At 48.9% G+C, this 15,655-nt stretch overlaps 1 protein-coding gene across 2 annotated transcripts in view; it reads right to left on the bottom strand.

The window, feature by feature from the left end:
- The window catches only part of CD4 (CD4 molecule), a 31,585-nt gene extending 19,833 nt beyond the window's left edge, over positions 1 to 11,752 (bottom strand). Inside the window, exons 1-4 of one of the 2 annotated variants that reach the window (XM_063593336.1) lie at positions 11,210 to 11,420; positions 4,506 to 4,684; positions 712 to 827; positions 428 to 592 (exon numbers count right to left, since the gene is read on the bottom strand). In XM_063593336.1, the coding sequence (XP_063449406.1) occupies positions 428 to 592; positions 712 to 760 (214 nt within the window). In that variant the 5' untranslated portion in view covers positions 761 to 827; positions 4,506 to 4,684; positions 11,210 to 11,420. Of the gene's footprint in view, positions 1 to 427; positions 593 to 711; positions 828 to 4,505; positions 4,685 to 11,209 lie in introns of both variants that reach the window. The other variant, XM_008973678.4, reaches the window with a different exon arrangement.
- Positions 11,753 to 15,655: the final 3,903 nt, after the last annotated feature.

The following is a 15,655-nucleotide window of genomic DNA, read 5'->3' as shown; positions in this document are numbered from 1 at the left end:
TTCATAGAGACAGAGTCTCACTATGTTGTTCAGGCTGGTCTTGAACTCCTGGACTCAAGCAATCCTCCGGCCTCAGCCTCCCACAGTGCTAGGATTATAGATATGAGTCACTGTGCAAAGTATTATCTACATAGGTCTGTAGCAACAATACTCAAGAAATCACAGGTTTTAAGTGATAGTGATTGTTCTAAAACTCACTAAAATAAGTTCATGAATATTAAATATTAAAATATTGAAATTCACATACCACCTTTCCCTGGGCCACCAGCAGTTGGTGTAGAGAAACTCTGGATTAGAATGCCACTGAGTTTCTGTCAACCCAAGCCCTCTGGGATCCCAGAGTTTAACTAAGACCAGATCTCAGACACCAAAGGCTTTCACTCCATAGTGTGTTTTCCTCCCTGGATGGGGAGCCAGGCAACCCTACCTTTAGTTAAGAAGGAGCCCTGATTTCCCAGAATCTTTGTCTGGTTGGAGTTTTTCCAGTGGAATTGTATGCTCTTCTTCTGGGAAGCTGTACAGGTCAGTTCCACTGTGTCCCCTTTCTTGCCCAGCACCACTTTCTTTCCCTGAGTGGCTGCTGGGAGGAGCGCTAAGTGGAAAAGAAAGGAGTCAGGTCTCAATGTCGCCTCTGTCCCCCTCTACCCCATCCTCCACCTTTGCCTTTCCTCCCACGCCATCTGCATTGAGACCCCAGGTCTGAGAACTTACCCAGTTGCAGCACCAGAAGCAAGTGCCTAAAAGGGACTCCCCGGTTCATTGTGGCCTTGCTGAGGGAGGCAGGGGCCTGAGCCAGTAGGGACCTGAGCCCGCAGAAACGGCAGGGCCTGAGGGAAATACCAATCATTAGTCAGCAAACATTTATTGGACCTGGAGTATACAGGGGCGATACGCAACCTCTCCCTCAGGACCCTTGCAGCCAGCCTAGTGAACTTGAGGCAGGAGAATAACAGAGGGAATTGGAGGTTGGATTAAGGAAGGAATGAGTAGGAGCAGAAGCAAGAGAAAGAGGCAGGTGAGCAAAAACAGAAGATAAATAAGTGAATAAGGAGCCCCATGGCTGGCTAGATCCAAACCAAACCAGTTAGGAGCAGCTCCTAAGAGATGGGCATATACTAGGCTGGGTGCAGTGGCTCATGCCTGTAATCCCAGTGCTTTGGGAGGCCGAGGTGGGTGGATCACTTGCGGTCAGGAGTTCGAGATCAGCCTGGCCAACATGGTGAAACCCCATCTCTACTAAAAATACAAAAATTAGCCGGGCGTGGTGGCATGCACCTGTAGTCTCAGGTACTTAGGAAGCTGAGGCAGGAGAATCACTTGAACCAGGGAGGAGGAGGTTGCAGTGAGCCAAGATTGCACCACTGCAAAAAAAGATGCACATGTACTACAGAGAAAAGATATCCTCAAAATGACCCCATATAGTAATTAGCTACTTAAGGTTCATGCCTACAGAGTGCATATCATGCATGTACTTAAAACTATGGGAAGGAAGTGACATGTAAACACACAGAGGCCAAGAAACTAAGCAACCCACCTGTCAATCAAAAGGCACATGCTGGCTAAAGCTTAGGCAGCTTGAGAAAAAACAGAAAAAAAACACATAGAAAAGGCCATGAAATATAGCAAAGTGATGCTGATACCATTCGCAGGTCATCCTTGATCCATAGTGGATCGTACTGTGCTTAATAAACTTTTGCTGCTTTGCTATTTGTGTGTGTCATGTCCAATTTTTTGTTTGCGGCACCAACAACTTGGGACTTCACAACATCAGCCAGTAACAAAGTAAACTTGCACACCCCTAACTGGATGCTCTGAGATACACACCACGAAATGCTATGCCCAGGCCAGGAGGGGGTTCTTTGCTGGGATGAGTGAGGAGGGGATCAGAAAAGGATGCACGGAGAAGGTGGCAAATTGGTGGGGAGACCATGGAGCCAGGCCAGGACGTGGAAATGCTTGAAGGCCGTGCTGAGATGCTGGGACTGGATCCTGGGCACTAGAGAGCCAGCAGAGGATTTTCTATAGAGAAGAAGATTATTAGATTTGCCACGTGGACCCCTGCAGCTGCTGAGTGAAAGAACTGGAGGAGGCGAGGCACCAAAGGCAGAACTGCAACCATCCTGGTCAGCAAAGGGCCTGAGCCAAGTGGCTGTGGAAATGTGTGGGACAGTTCTAAGGTGACGTTCCCAAGAATTGGGGCCTGATACAGTGTGAGAGGTGTGGGGAAAAGAAAGAGAGATCAGATTGTTACTGTGTCTATGTAGAAAAAGGAAGACATAAGAAACTCCATTTTGATCTGTACTAAGAAAAATTGTTCTGCTTTGAGATGCTGTTAATCTGTAACTTTTGTCCCAACCCTGTGCTCACAAAAACATGTCCTGTATTGAATCAAGGTTTAATGGATCTAGGGCTGCGCAAGATGCACTTTTAAAAAGTTCTTGCCTCACACGTGTAATCCCAGCATTTTGGGAGGCCAAGGCGGGCGGATCATGAGGTCAGGAGATCGAGACCATCCTGGCGAACATGGTGAAGCCCCATCTCTACTAAAAAAATGCAAAAAAATTAGCCGGGCGTGGTGGTGGGCGCCTGTAGTCCCAGCTACTCGGGAGGCTGAGGCAGGAGAGTGGCGTGAACCCGCGAGGCGGAGGTGGCAGTGAGCCGAGATCGCGCCACTTCACTCCAGCCTGGGCGACAGAGCAAGACTCTGTCTCAAAAAAAAAAAAAAAAGTTCTTGCAGGCAGTGTGCTTGGTGAAAGTCATCACCATTCTCCATTCTCTATTAACCAGAGACACAATGCACTGTGGAAGGCCGCAGGAACCCCTGCCCGAGAAAGCCTAGGTATTGTCCAGGTTTCCCCCCACTGAGACAGCCTGAGATATGGCCTCATGGGAAGGGAAAGACCTTACAGCCCCCCAGCCCGACACCCGTAAAGGGTCTGTGCTGAGGAGGATTAGTGAAAGAGGAAGGCCTCTATTCGGTTGAGATAAGAAGAAGGCATCTGTCTCTTGCTCGTCCCTGGGAATGGAATGACCCGGTGTAAAACCGATCATACATTCTATTTTGAGAGAGGAGAAAACTGCCTTATGTCTGGAGGCGAGACATCATGGCGGCAATACTGCTCTGTTACTCTTTACTACACTGAGATGTTTGTGTAAAGTTAAACATAAATCTAGCACATCCAGGCATAGCACGTTTCCTTAAACTTATTTATGACACAGTGTTTGCTCACATTTTTTTCTGCTGACCCTCTCCTCACCTTCACCCTATAGCCCCACCACATTCCCCTCGCGGAGATAGTAAAGATAGTGATCAATAAATACTGAGGGAACTCAGAGACCAGCACCGGTGCAGGTCCTCACTTGCTGAGCGCCGGTCCCCTGGGCCCACTTTTCTTCCTCTATACTTTCTCTGTGTCTTATTTCTTTTCTCAGTCTCTTGTCTCCACCTTGCGAGAAATACCCACAGGTGTGGAGGGGCAGGCCCCCTTCAGAGAGGTCAGGGGAGAAAGAGCAGAGGGCCATTTCTCTGTCCAATATCAGACCAACCCTACAAGGCCTCTGAGTGGGCCAAGCAGAAGGCGTTGGTCCAGGGTTTGGATGAAGGAGAGTTTCCTGTGCGCTTGGCAGACAGGCGAGACTGGGGGTGGTGGCGGCAGGGCAGAGAGGCTCTGAATGGACCATGGGGAATGGACAGCTGTAGATTAGAGGAGCGATTCCCAAAGTCCTGGATCAGTAGCAGCAGCAACATGACCTGGGACCTTGTTAGAAATGCAGATCCTCGGCCCCACCCCAGACCTGCTGAATCAGAAACTAGGGGTGGGTCTAGTCATCTGGGTTTTCACAAATCTCCCGGTAACTGATCACGCTCAAGTTTGAAAACCATAAGTTAGATGGAGAGGAAAGGGGAGAGGTGTCCCCATTCTGAGGTGTGCAAAGGTGGTAGGGATGTGCGAGGAGGCTTCGGAGGAAAGAGAGGGCTCAGGGAGGTGATGGTGGAAGAAGGTATGGGAAAAGCCTTTGGGGCTTGACTGTAAATCTTTTTATTTTTAGTTTAGATCCACTCTGTCACCCAGGCCAGAGTGCAGTGGTTCAATCACAGGTCATTGCAGCCTGGAACTCCTGGGCTCAAGTGATCCTTTCATGACAACACCCAGCTAATTTGTGCAGGCAGTGATTGCAAATATTGACAGGCAGGTCGAAGAGCTGGAGCTTTGTCCTGGAGGTGATAGGACCCACTGCTGATTTTTTGGTAGAGATGTGGCATGGTCTGTGTAGAGCTTTGGGAAGCTTGATGTGGTAACTGGGGACCAGATGACATGGGACTGGAGCAGTGATTATAGGAAGGGCACCAAGATAGAACCTCAAAGGAAGGCTGGAGCAGGGCTCAAGTGTCTTTGAATCCAGGCCCAGGATATAAAGTGGGCTCAGAGAGGTGACTGCCTGGGGAAGGGGTCACCATGGACCTGGCCCCTGCTGGTGAGACAAGATCTTGCCTCCAGACTTACTCTCTCTTCCAAGCTTGGTCCTTCTTTCCCCCAGTGGCATCTTTGCCGTTGAAGCTTGGTGACGATCTGCCTACTCTGAAGTCCCACAGCACCCCGTTGACATGCTCCTGGGTGTGTTCCACCTTCTACTTTGTGTGTAGTGATTTGGTTTCTCAACTCTCCTCCTCCAGCTTGAGCCCCTTGAGGACAGAGATGACAGTCTAGCCAGCTGTGTGGCCACCACAAGCCTGGCAGCAGCTGAGACATAGAGAGAGGACTTGGTATGGCTTTGGCTAACTTAAGCCAAATTGAATTGTATGGAGGAGCGAAAGTCACTGATTTCTCCTTTCTGTATTCACCATATTAATTCTGTTTCTAAAATGGGTCACTGAAGTGTATGCACACACCCAGCCCGGCCTGGATGAAGCCCAGTCGCCCCAATCCAAGCTGTTCATCCCCACGGGGCCCTGCCAGCCACTCTCCATCCTGTCTGTGGCTCTCCACCAAGGGGCTGACAGCCACACATGGCTCATAGGCTCTCTTGCCCTCCAGCACCAGTCGGGGCTGGCCAGTGGGAAGTGCCTTTCAGAGATGAGATGGAAGGGTGGGGGAAAGAAGCTGGGATATTTTTCCTACTCTATCCCTGCCCTGGGCATATTTTCTGTCAATAGCTGTGTGTTCATCCTCACCTGCAGCCCTGCCCCTCCACAGCTTCTGTGGGGTGGCCCCTTATCCAGAGTGCAAGCACTCTCTGGGTTCCAGAAACACCATTTTCACTTCTTCAGGACTCTTCCTGCTGTTAATAGTGTCTGTGCTTCAACAAATTGATTGATTCCCTTAACCTCTGTGAATAACCCCCTTTCTACAATCTCTTGAACCATGGGAGGTGGACTGTGTTTCCTGCTGGGCACTGAGACACAATCTGTGGAGAGGAATGGGGCACTCAGAAGGTGCAGGGGCTTGGTCCTCTTACGGAGGTTTAGGAGAAGATAAGAAAAGTGACTCCATCTTTGTTAGCTGCCTCCAGTTACTCCATCTGCCAGGAAGAGGAGGTAGCCAGGGCTTAATATGTGGTAGGTGCTTGAGATAGACAGGTAGGTAGATAGATGGATGGACAGATAGATAGATAGATAAAATAGATTAGATAGATTAGATGATAGATTGATAGATTAGGTAAATAGATTAGATAAACATACAGACAAATTAGATAGATGATGAATAAGATAGATAAAATAGATTAGGTTAGACAGAAAGATAGATTAGATAGATAGATAGATAGATAGATAGATAGATAGATAGATAGATAGATAGAGACAGACATTTAGGGACAGACACAGTGGCTCACACCTGTACTCCCAGCACTTTGGGAGGCTTAGGCGGGTAGATCACCTAAGGTCAGGAGTTCAATACAAGTCTGACCAACATGGTGAAACCCTTCTCTACTAAAAATACAAAATTAGCCGGGCACAGTGGTACGGGCCTGTAATCCCAGCTACTCCAAAGATTGAGGCAGGAGAATCGCTTAGAACCCAGGAGGCGGAGGTTCAGCAGTGAGCTGAGATCGTGCCACTGCACTCCAGCCTGGGCGACAGAGCAAGACTCTATCTCAAAAAAAAAACAAAAAAAACAAAACAGACATACAGACAGATAGATTAGATAAATAGATGATAGATAAGATAAACAGATAAAACAGATGAATTAGATTAGACAGTCAGACAGACAAGATAGATATATAAGGCCGGATGCAGTGGCTCACACCTGTAATCCCAGCACTTTGGGAGGCCAAGGCAGGTGGATCACCTGAGGTCGGGAGTACGAGACCAGACTGGCCAACATAGTGAAATCCCATCTCTACTAAAAATACAAAAATTAGCTGGGCATGGTGACGCACGTCTGTAATCCCAGCTACTTGGGAGGCTGAGGCAGGAGAATCATTTGAACCCGGGAGGCGGAGGTTGCAGTGAGCCGAAATCACGCCACTGCACTCCAGCCTGGGCAACAGAGCGAGACTCCGTCTCAAAAAAAAAAAAGATAGATATATGTCCAGGCACGGTGGCTCACGCCTGTAATCCCAGCACTTTGGGAAACCAAGGTGGGTGGATCACTTGAGGTCAGGAGTTGGAGACCAGCCTGGCCAACATGGTGAAACCCTATCTCTACTGAAAATACAAAAATTAGCCAGGAGTGATGGTGGGTAGTCCCAGCTACTGAGGAGGCTGAGGTAGGAGAATTGCTTGAACCCGGGAGGCGGAGGTTGCAGTGAGCCGAGATCGTGCCACTGCACTCCAGCCTGGGTGACAGAGTGACTCTGTCTCAAAAAAAAAAAAAGATAGATAGATCAATAGATAAGATAGATAAAGATAGACAGATATAGATAGATTAGATAGATAGGTGATAGATAGATAGATAGATAGATAGATAGATAGATAGATAGATAGATAGATAGAAGCCGGGTGTCGTGTGTGGTGGCTCATGCCTATAATCCAGCACCTTGGGAGGCCAAGGCAGGCAGATCACTTGAGGCCAGGAGTTTGAGACCAGCCTGGCCAACATCATGAAACCCCTGTGTCTACTAAAAATACAAAAAAATTAGCTGGGGATGGTGGCAGGCGCCTGTAATCTCAGCTACTTGGGATTACTTGTAGTGCCACTGCACTACAGCCTGGGCGACAGAGTGAGATTTTGTCTCAAAAAAAAAAAAAAAAGATAGATAGATAGATAGATAGATAGATGATAGATAGATAACAATTTTGTTTAAACCGGGGAAGTAGGAAGAAAAGAGGTCAGGAAGGAGGTTTCTGAGAAAGGAGGAAGGGAGACGAGCCACCAGTGATGGTGAAGTGTTTACAGGTTAGCATGCAGATGGGAGGCATCTAGGGGAAGGCTGCAGTGAGAAGAGTAGAATAGGAGTAGCCTCATACCAAAGAGAGGTTCCCACTGTCCCCCATCCCAGACTGACTGGGTCCTTGGTGAGCAGGATATGAAAGAGGGGAAGTCTCCATATAGGATATCCCTTCTCTGGGGTCCAAATTCAGCTTACCCTGATAAGAAGCCTGGGGAAGACTAGAGGCATTCTTGACCCTTCCCCATATGGTGGCTGTTTTGACTCCCCCAGCTCCATGGTCCTGAGGTATGTGCAGACAGCCACCTCCCTGCCTCCAGCTCCCTGTTCTGCCTCATCTCACCCCAAGGCTCTGCTAAGTGGAGGAGGCTGTGGGTTTCCAGCATGCTTGCTTTGGTGCTTTGGGCTTCCGCTGCCACCCCAGAGATCTGGCCTTTGATTCCCATACTCAGCGTCCCCAGAGGTGTCTTACCCTAGTACGGTAGCATCCTGTATACCAGCACTCCGAGAGAGGCTGGGAGGGCTCTCTGGTCCCTCAAGCCCTGGCACGTCTCTCTCTCTCTTTCTGCCTCTCTCTCTCTCTCTCTCCTTGCTTCTCAGCTCACATCTGTGCATTTCTGTATCTATGCTTCCCAGCCCCCAGCTTATGCCCCCAGCCTGCAGCTCCCTGTGTCTGTGTCTGTCTTCCTCTTTGCCTCATATACCAGGAGGCCGTGCTGGCTCTCCCGGGCTCCCCTGGAATGCCCCTTGCCTCTTCTCCTTTTTCAGCTTCCCCTCTCCAGCTGCCACTAAGCTCTAGCTCCTTCCGGTCTGTACACAGTCCTCCTGGCCTTTGGCAGCAATGCAGACCCTGGACAAGCTTTGATCTGTGGGGAGCCTGCCGAGCACGCCTGCAGCCCAGGGTGGATGTGAGGGAGCCGGCTGCAGGGTGGGAGGGACACCATGGACAAAGGGAAATGGACAGAGTTCCCCAGAATGCACAGAGCCTCAAGGGAGGAGGGGAGGGAAAGATGTGGGAGAGAGAGACCTGGAGCAGCTTGTTAAAGCAACAGCTATGCACACACAATCCACAATCACACACAAAGCGCAGGGTAGTACAAAAAAAGAGGAAAAGAAGAAATTCTGAGAAGCAAGACAGATGCACAGAGCAGAGATCCAAAGTGAGGCAAAGAGAGACTGAGAAAGAGAAGAGACCAAAATGGCAACACACACCACGCACTTTCTCAGAGCCTTGAGGTTCCTGCCGCCCTCACCCCTGGCCCCCAGGGATGGGATGAGGGGCGAGGCTTGGGAGGGTAAGAGGGCCCAGCTCCACCACAGCGAGAGTCTGTGGTCCCACAGGCACTTTTATCTTCTCCCCATAACCCCCAAGCAGCCCACTCAAGCCCAGCCGCGGGATGTGCCCCACCGCGTTCACCCTCTCTACTGCTGACTAGCTTCCTATAAACTTCCTAGAGACTGTGACCCCTCTAAGGAACTCTTGTGGTTGGTGGCTGCAACCTCCGCCATCCTCTTCTTCGCCTCAGACACCCACATCGGGGGAACCGTGCCCACCCTCCTTCCCTCATCCCCTCAAAGGTACAGAACAGAGCTCAAACTCAGAGCCTTACAAACCCAGACCCCTGCCCATCTACCTCTGATTCCCCAACTTCATCAAAGTTATTTTGAGACAGGGCCTCACTCTCGCCCAGGCTGGAGTGCAGTGGCACAGTCAGGCCTCACTGCAGCCTCCGTCTCCCAGGCTCAAGCAATCCTCCCACCTCAGCTTCCCAAGTAGCTGGAACCACAGGCACACACTACCATGCCCAGCTAACTTTTGTGGGGTTTGTAGAGATGGGGGTTTCACCATGTTGCCCAGGCTGGTCTCAAACTCCCAGGTTCAAGCCATCCTCCTGCCTCGGCCTCTCAAAGGGCTGGGATTACTGGTGTGGGCCACCACGCCCGGCCCATCACAGTTATTTCATTCAACAAACATTTATTGAGTGTCTAAAGTGTGCAAGACTGGCCCAGTGTGGTGGCTCACGTCTGTAATGCCAGCACTTTGGGAGGCCAAGGCGGGCGGATCATTTGAGGCCAGGAGTTTGAGGCCAGCCTGTCCAACATAGTGAAACCTGGTCTCTACTAAAAATACAAAAAGTAGCCAGGCGTGGTGTTGGGCTCCTGTAATCCCAGCTACTCAAGAGGCTGAGGCAGGAGAATCGCTTAAACCCAGGAGGTGGAGGCTGCAGTGAGTGGAGATCACGTCATTGCACTCCAGCCTGGGAAAGAGAGCGAGACTCCGTCTCAAAAATAATAATAAAAAATAAAACGTGCAAGACAATTGGTCTAGCCAATTGCCCTCAGCACCACCCCGCCATTACGGCCACGGTCAGAGCCTAGGGCTGCCCCCAAGCTCTGTCTAGCACCAGTGGTGGGAGGAGTTTTTATCTAGATATAGACCTCTCCTATGTAAGTGCTCCCACATTGAAAGAGGGAAATCATCTCCCGAGTGTCTCTAACGCTGTCCTCAGGGGCTCTTTCATCTGACTTTGAGGGCGGCGGCCATTTTGTATCAGCCTGCAGCATCTGATACAGCACAAGGAATTATTGGTCAAAATGTGAAGTAGCAGTGACTTCCCCCATCAGGCCCTGCTCTTAGCCTTGCCCCGATAAAAATGTCCGCCACAAGAGCAGGGCATTCAGGAAGCACTATCCCACTCAGAGTGAAATCTTTGAATTATTGAGAACAGGGCCTTTCCATGTTGAGGGATCAGAATGTACCCCAGGAAAACTCTCTCCCAGAAGAAGCCTATGAGGGGAAAGCAGAGGACACTGGGGATAGCACGGCTTCAAGGCCATGAGGTCTCAGGGGCTGGAAAGGTCTGAGGGCGGAAAGGCTGAGATGGCACAGGGCTTCCCTTCAGGAGAGACAGTGAGTCCTCACTCTCCCTCACACCCTGCCAGGCCCAGGAGGGGCTGCACATCCTTCTGTAACTCTCCCGGCCTCATGAGACCCCTACCACCAATTCTTTTCGAATCGGTTTCTTAAATGACATATTTATCTAAAGATATGTATCTGCAACTTTTAGGGCAATTCATACGCAAAAGCTCAGTTTCAACACTTTCTGAGAATTTTAGCTTTCCTATTTCATGAATCATTTTAAAGCTAACTAGAGTAGAAGTGCCTTTAGACATTGTTCAAAAATCTTAAAAGAGCAAAGAAGTAGACAAAAATTTAAAAATACACACAGAAACACAAAAGATAGTTAAAAGAGACTATTACATAGATCATGCGACTTATGAAATGCTGCAAGTATGATATTTGGTGTCAATTTTTGGAGATTGTCCCGTTAGGAAAATTGGTTTTGCAAGAATTTTCTCTAGACTAGATTCCACTTCTTTTGTTCTTTTTCTTGTTTTTATCGTTTTTCCTCATCATTTCTTTTTTATAGGTTTCCTCCCACCTTATATTTATTTATTCTTTCTAATTTTTTCCCTCCCCTTCTTCACTCTTTTTCTCCTCTTTTCCCCTCTTCCAGTCTTCTCTCCTCCGCTGCCCACGACTAGTTGCCTTCCACGCCTTTCCCAGCCTGGGAAAGTCTCCAGTCTTCACTCCCTCTCTGATCTTGCTATTTAGGTCACTACTCCTCTAAGGAGCACCCATTGCTCTGGACACGGAGCTGTGCACGCTGGGGCTGCAGAGAGGAGTCTAGCACAGTCCCTGACCTCTGGAAGCTCACAGTTCCAGTGGGAAATCGCTGCTCATGACCAGTTCCAAGAGAAATGCAAGAGAAAGTGGCCAGACCTGTGGGCAGACAACTGGGCAGAGCACATTCCTGTGCATCTGCCCCACGTTCCCCTCCCTCTCAGCTCAGGGGAAGGAAGCCGAGTCTGACCACCTTACCTCTGGGCTTGCGTCTTTCTTGCCCGCTGCTTCTCAAACAGGCGTATCTGTGTGAGGACTTGGAGCTCTGCAACCAGGAGCCCAGTGGGGAGGGTGCTTTGTTCCTTCTGCAGAGTCGTGCTTAAATGAAGAGAGACAGGAAGCCCGATGGCTGCCGAGGCTCCTCCACACCCTAGGCCTGGGCCGGCCCCAAACGTCACCAGCTGGAGCTGGGGTCCCCACCCCCCAGGCTCTCAGGGAACATGTCAAAGTGAAAATGCCAAAGTCAAGGGAAAAAGTTAAGCAGAATCAGGCTGGAGTCAAAGTGTCACTGCCACTGTTAAGCGCAAGAAAAAGATGGCAAGAAAGATTCCATCAGTGGTACTGCCATGTCTGACCAGGCTGTGGGGAAAGAAGTGGGAGGCAGTTGGGGGCATATGGGAACAGCAGTGGTAAGCCCACAAACAGCTCCTTGCTCTGGGGCCCTGAGGGCATGTGTCCAGTGGGTGCCCCAGGGGTATCTGTGGAGGCTTTATAGGTGGCCCAGTGTGGAAGAGAGGGCGTGGGCTGAGCAGAGAATATCTGAGACACCAGGAGTGACTGTTAACCAGGCTCTGTTCTTCTAGGCGTCTCTGGCCAGGCCTCAGGTGCTTTCCTCTAGCCCGAATCTACCATGAACTCTCGATGTGAGTATCCATCTGCTCATTGGACATCTCCACTGGGAAGCTCACCGGACATAGCAAACTCAACACACATCCCCAACTATGCATACCACCTGCATACTACCACCCTCCAAACCTGCTTCTCCAGGCTTCTCACTCAGTGAGGGGCTCACCATCCACCAACTTGCCCAAGCAAAATAAATTGGGTGTAATCTTTGACACCCCCTTCACCCAACTTCTCCCACGTATTTATTTACCAGTTCCTGTGGATGTTACCTTCTAAATGGCTCCAAAATCTACCCAAGTCACTCTGCACTACCACTACTGCCACCATGCCAATCCAAGATGCCAATATCATCCCTTGCTCGGACAACAGCTCCTGCCTCCTCACTGGTCGCCATTCTCCATACCACAGCCCAAGTGATCATTTAAAGATGCACATGTGAGTGTGCGTTTTCCAGTCTGAAAAAAGTGGGGCTGGGAGTGGTGGCTCATGCCTATAATCCCAGCATTTTAGGAGGCCAAGGTGGGAGGATCGCTTGAGCCCAGGAAGTTGAGGCTGCAGTGAACCGTGATTGCACCACTGCACTCTAGCCTGAGTGACAGAGTGAGAACCTGTCTTGAAAAGAAGAAAAGAAAAGAAAAGAAAACGCTAGTTCAGCTTGCGACTCCAACAATTAACACAAGTACCCCTATTTGACAGCATTGTACTTCATCTGTAGCATATAGTACTGTGTGCTACTTCTCATTTCATGACACACTGTACTCAAGGGTTGAGATTTAATAAAATTAGTATTTACTGCTTCATTAAAGGCATTCTATATATATATATATATATATATATATTTTTTTTTTTTTTTTTTTTTTTTTTTTTTTTTTGAGAGGGAGTCTCACTCTGTTGCCCAGGCTAGAGTGCAGTGGCGTGATCTTGGCTCACTGCAACCTCTGCCTCCCGGGGTCAAGCAATTCTCCTGCCTCAGCCTCCCAAGTAGCTGGGGCTACAGGCATGCGCCACAATGCCCAGCTAATTTTTGTATCTTTAGTAGAGACGGGGTTTCACCATGTTGCCCAGGATGGTCTTGATCTCTTTTTTTTTTTTTTTTTTTTTTGAGACAGAGTCTTGCTTTGTCATCCAGGCTGAAGTGCAGCAGCATGATCTCGGCTCACTACAACCTCCGCCTCCTGGATTCAAGCCATTCTCCTGCCTCAGCCTCCCGAGTAGCTGGGATTACAGGCACCCGCCAACATGCCTGGCTAATTTTTGTATTTTTGTAGAGACAGGGTTTCACTCTGTTGGCCAGGCTGGTCTTGAACTCCTGACCTCAGGTGATCCTGATCTGCCCGCTTCGGCCTCCCAAAGTGCTGGGATTACAGGCATGAGCCACTGTGCCCGGCCTCATTAAGAGCATTCTTAAGTAAAAGTGGCATTAATTTTTTTTCTTTTTTTACTGTAAGTACCTGGCAGTGAAGAATGCAATGACTATCATATGGTTTGGCACCACTGCCTTCATTTATGCTAAGGCAGCAGTTTTATCCAGATTGCTTTTGCAACATTATTGCAATGTCAACATAGTGACAAAGGAAAATAACATCCTGTTTTTTTTTATGAAAATAGCTTGACCTTGAAGATCCCCTGAAAGGGTCTCAGGGACTCCCAAGGGTCTGCAGGCCACACTTCACTCTGAGAACCACTGATCTAGGTAATTTTTATTCATTCTTCAGATCTCAGCTATCGCTTTAGCTGTCCCCAAAGTCTATTTTCTCCTTCTTGGTAACAGAACCCTCAATTTTTAGCTGAGCTCTTAGCTACCCAGATTTAAAATATACTTCCCAGCCTCCCTCACAGCTGGATGTGTCCAAGTGACTCAATTTTCGTTAATAGATAGAAGTGAAAGTATTAGGTGCAACCTCAGAGTTGCTCCTCAAAGTGGGGAAAATGTATCCTCCTCAGGCCTTCTTCCTTCAGACTAAAAAGCAAACACCCTCCCTATTGTTCACAGCCAGCCTGCTTTTCTCATTTACATTACCTGGCAGGCTCTGGTAGGCATTGACGTTTTGAGCCCTGCTCCATTCATTCATGTGTGTAGTTAAGCGTGTACCAGCCCAAGGCACTCTGCTAGGTAGCTGGGGATGTGATGTTGAATAAGACAGATATGGTCACCACTCCAGCTTATGACATAGACACTAAACAACGAACAACTTCATTACAATTCGACAAGCGCTACAAAGGAAAAAGCACAAGGTGCTGGGAGATCTTATCACAAAAGAACTTTCTTTCAACTGGGAGAATTGTCTATCGGTAAGCACTGGGTTCTGCTACAAGCAAAAGGAAACCCAAAATAATAGAGGCTTCAACAAGATTGAAGTTATTTTTCACATGTAGGAAGTGTGGAGGTGGGTGGTGCAGAGGAGAGGGAGCAGCACGCCGTCCTCCAGGGCCAAGATTGGAGCTGTTTATATTTTGTTGCTCTACCATCCTCCTGCACAGGACTTTCTCCCCAGAGTCTCAGAGGCTACTCAGGTTCCTCAGTTGAAATCAGTTTTCCTTGTGATAAGATCTCCCAGTCCCCTGTGCTTCTCCCTTCGTAGCAATTTTCCAGTTGCAATGAAGTTATTCGCTGCTTAGTGTCTAGCTCACAGGCCAGAGCGGTGACCGTGTCTGTCTTAGTTAGCACTATGTTCCCAGCACCCTCACAGATGCCTTGGCCCTGGAAGACCCTTAATGCTTGTTTAATATTTTCCTAATATATTAAATTTTATTGATATTAAATTTATTGCGGTAAAATACATGCAACATAATATTTTCCATTGTAAGCTTTTTTTTTTTTCTTTCCGAGACGGAGTCTTACTCTGTCCCCCAGGCTGGAGTGCAGTGGCACAATCTAGATTCACTGCAACCTCCACCTCCTGGGTTCAAGCGATTCTCCAGCCTCAGCCTCCCGGGTAGCTGGGACTACAGGTGCCCGCCACCACGCCCGGCTAATTTTTGTATTTTTAGTAAAGACGGGGTTTCACCATGTTGGCCAGGCTGCTCTCGAATTCCTGACCTCAAGTGATCTGCCCACCTTGGCCTCCCAAAGTGTTGGGATTACAGGTGTGAGCCACCACGCCCGGCCATTTTAAGCATTTTTTAATGTACTGCTCTGTGGGACTGAGTACACTCACATGGTTGTGTAACCATCTAGAAATTTTTCATCTTCCCCAAATGAAACTCTGTACCCATTAAATACTGACTCCTCATTCTGACTCCCTGCAACTCCTGGCTATTGAATAATATATTTTTTTCTTTTTTCTTTTCTTTTTTTTTTTGGAAACAGAGTCTTGCTCTGTCGCCCAGGCTCGAGTGCAGTGGTGTGATCTCGGCTCACTGCAACCTCCGCCTCCCAGGTTCAAGCGAATCTCCTGCCTCAGACTCCCACGTATCTGGGATTACAGGCGTGCGCCACCAAGCCTGGCTAATTTTTGTATTTTTAGTACAGACAGGGTTTCACCATGTTGGCCAGGCTGGTCTCGAACTCCTGACCTCAAGTGATTCTCCTGCCTCCGCCTCCCAAAGTGCTGGGATTATAGGCGTGAGCCACTGCACCAGGCCAAATAATTTTTGAATGGATAAATAGAGAAGTATGGACAAGAGCAGGAGAGCAGGGCTACAAATGTAAATGCTTCCAGGAGCCCCCTAGGTAGTGCAAATGAGAAAGGCACACTAGTGGTGACCAATAGGGAAGGGTAGGGACTGGGGGAAACCAGAGAGTACCTGCCTCAGCTAGTTAAGGGCAGCCACTCCCTGCATAGCTGTCTGAGTTGA

The sequence above is a fragment of the Pan paniscus genome, chromosome 10 (genome assembly GCF_029289425.2).
Source record: "Pan paniscus chromosome 10, NHGRI_mPanPan1-v2.0_pri, whole genome shotgun sequence".
NCBI lineage: Eukaryota > Metazoa > Chordata > Mammalia > Primates > Hominidae > Pan > Pan paniscus.
This window is presented reverse-complemented; position numbering and strand designations above follow the sequence as displayed.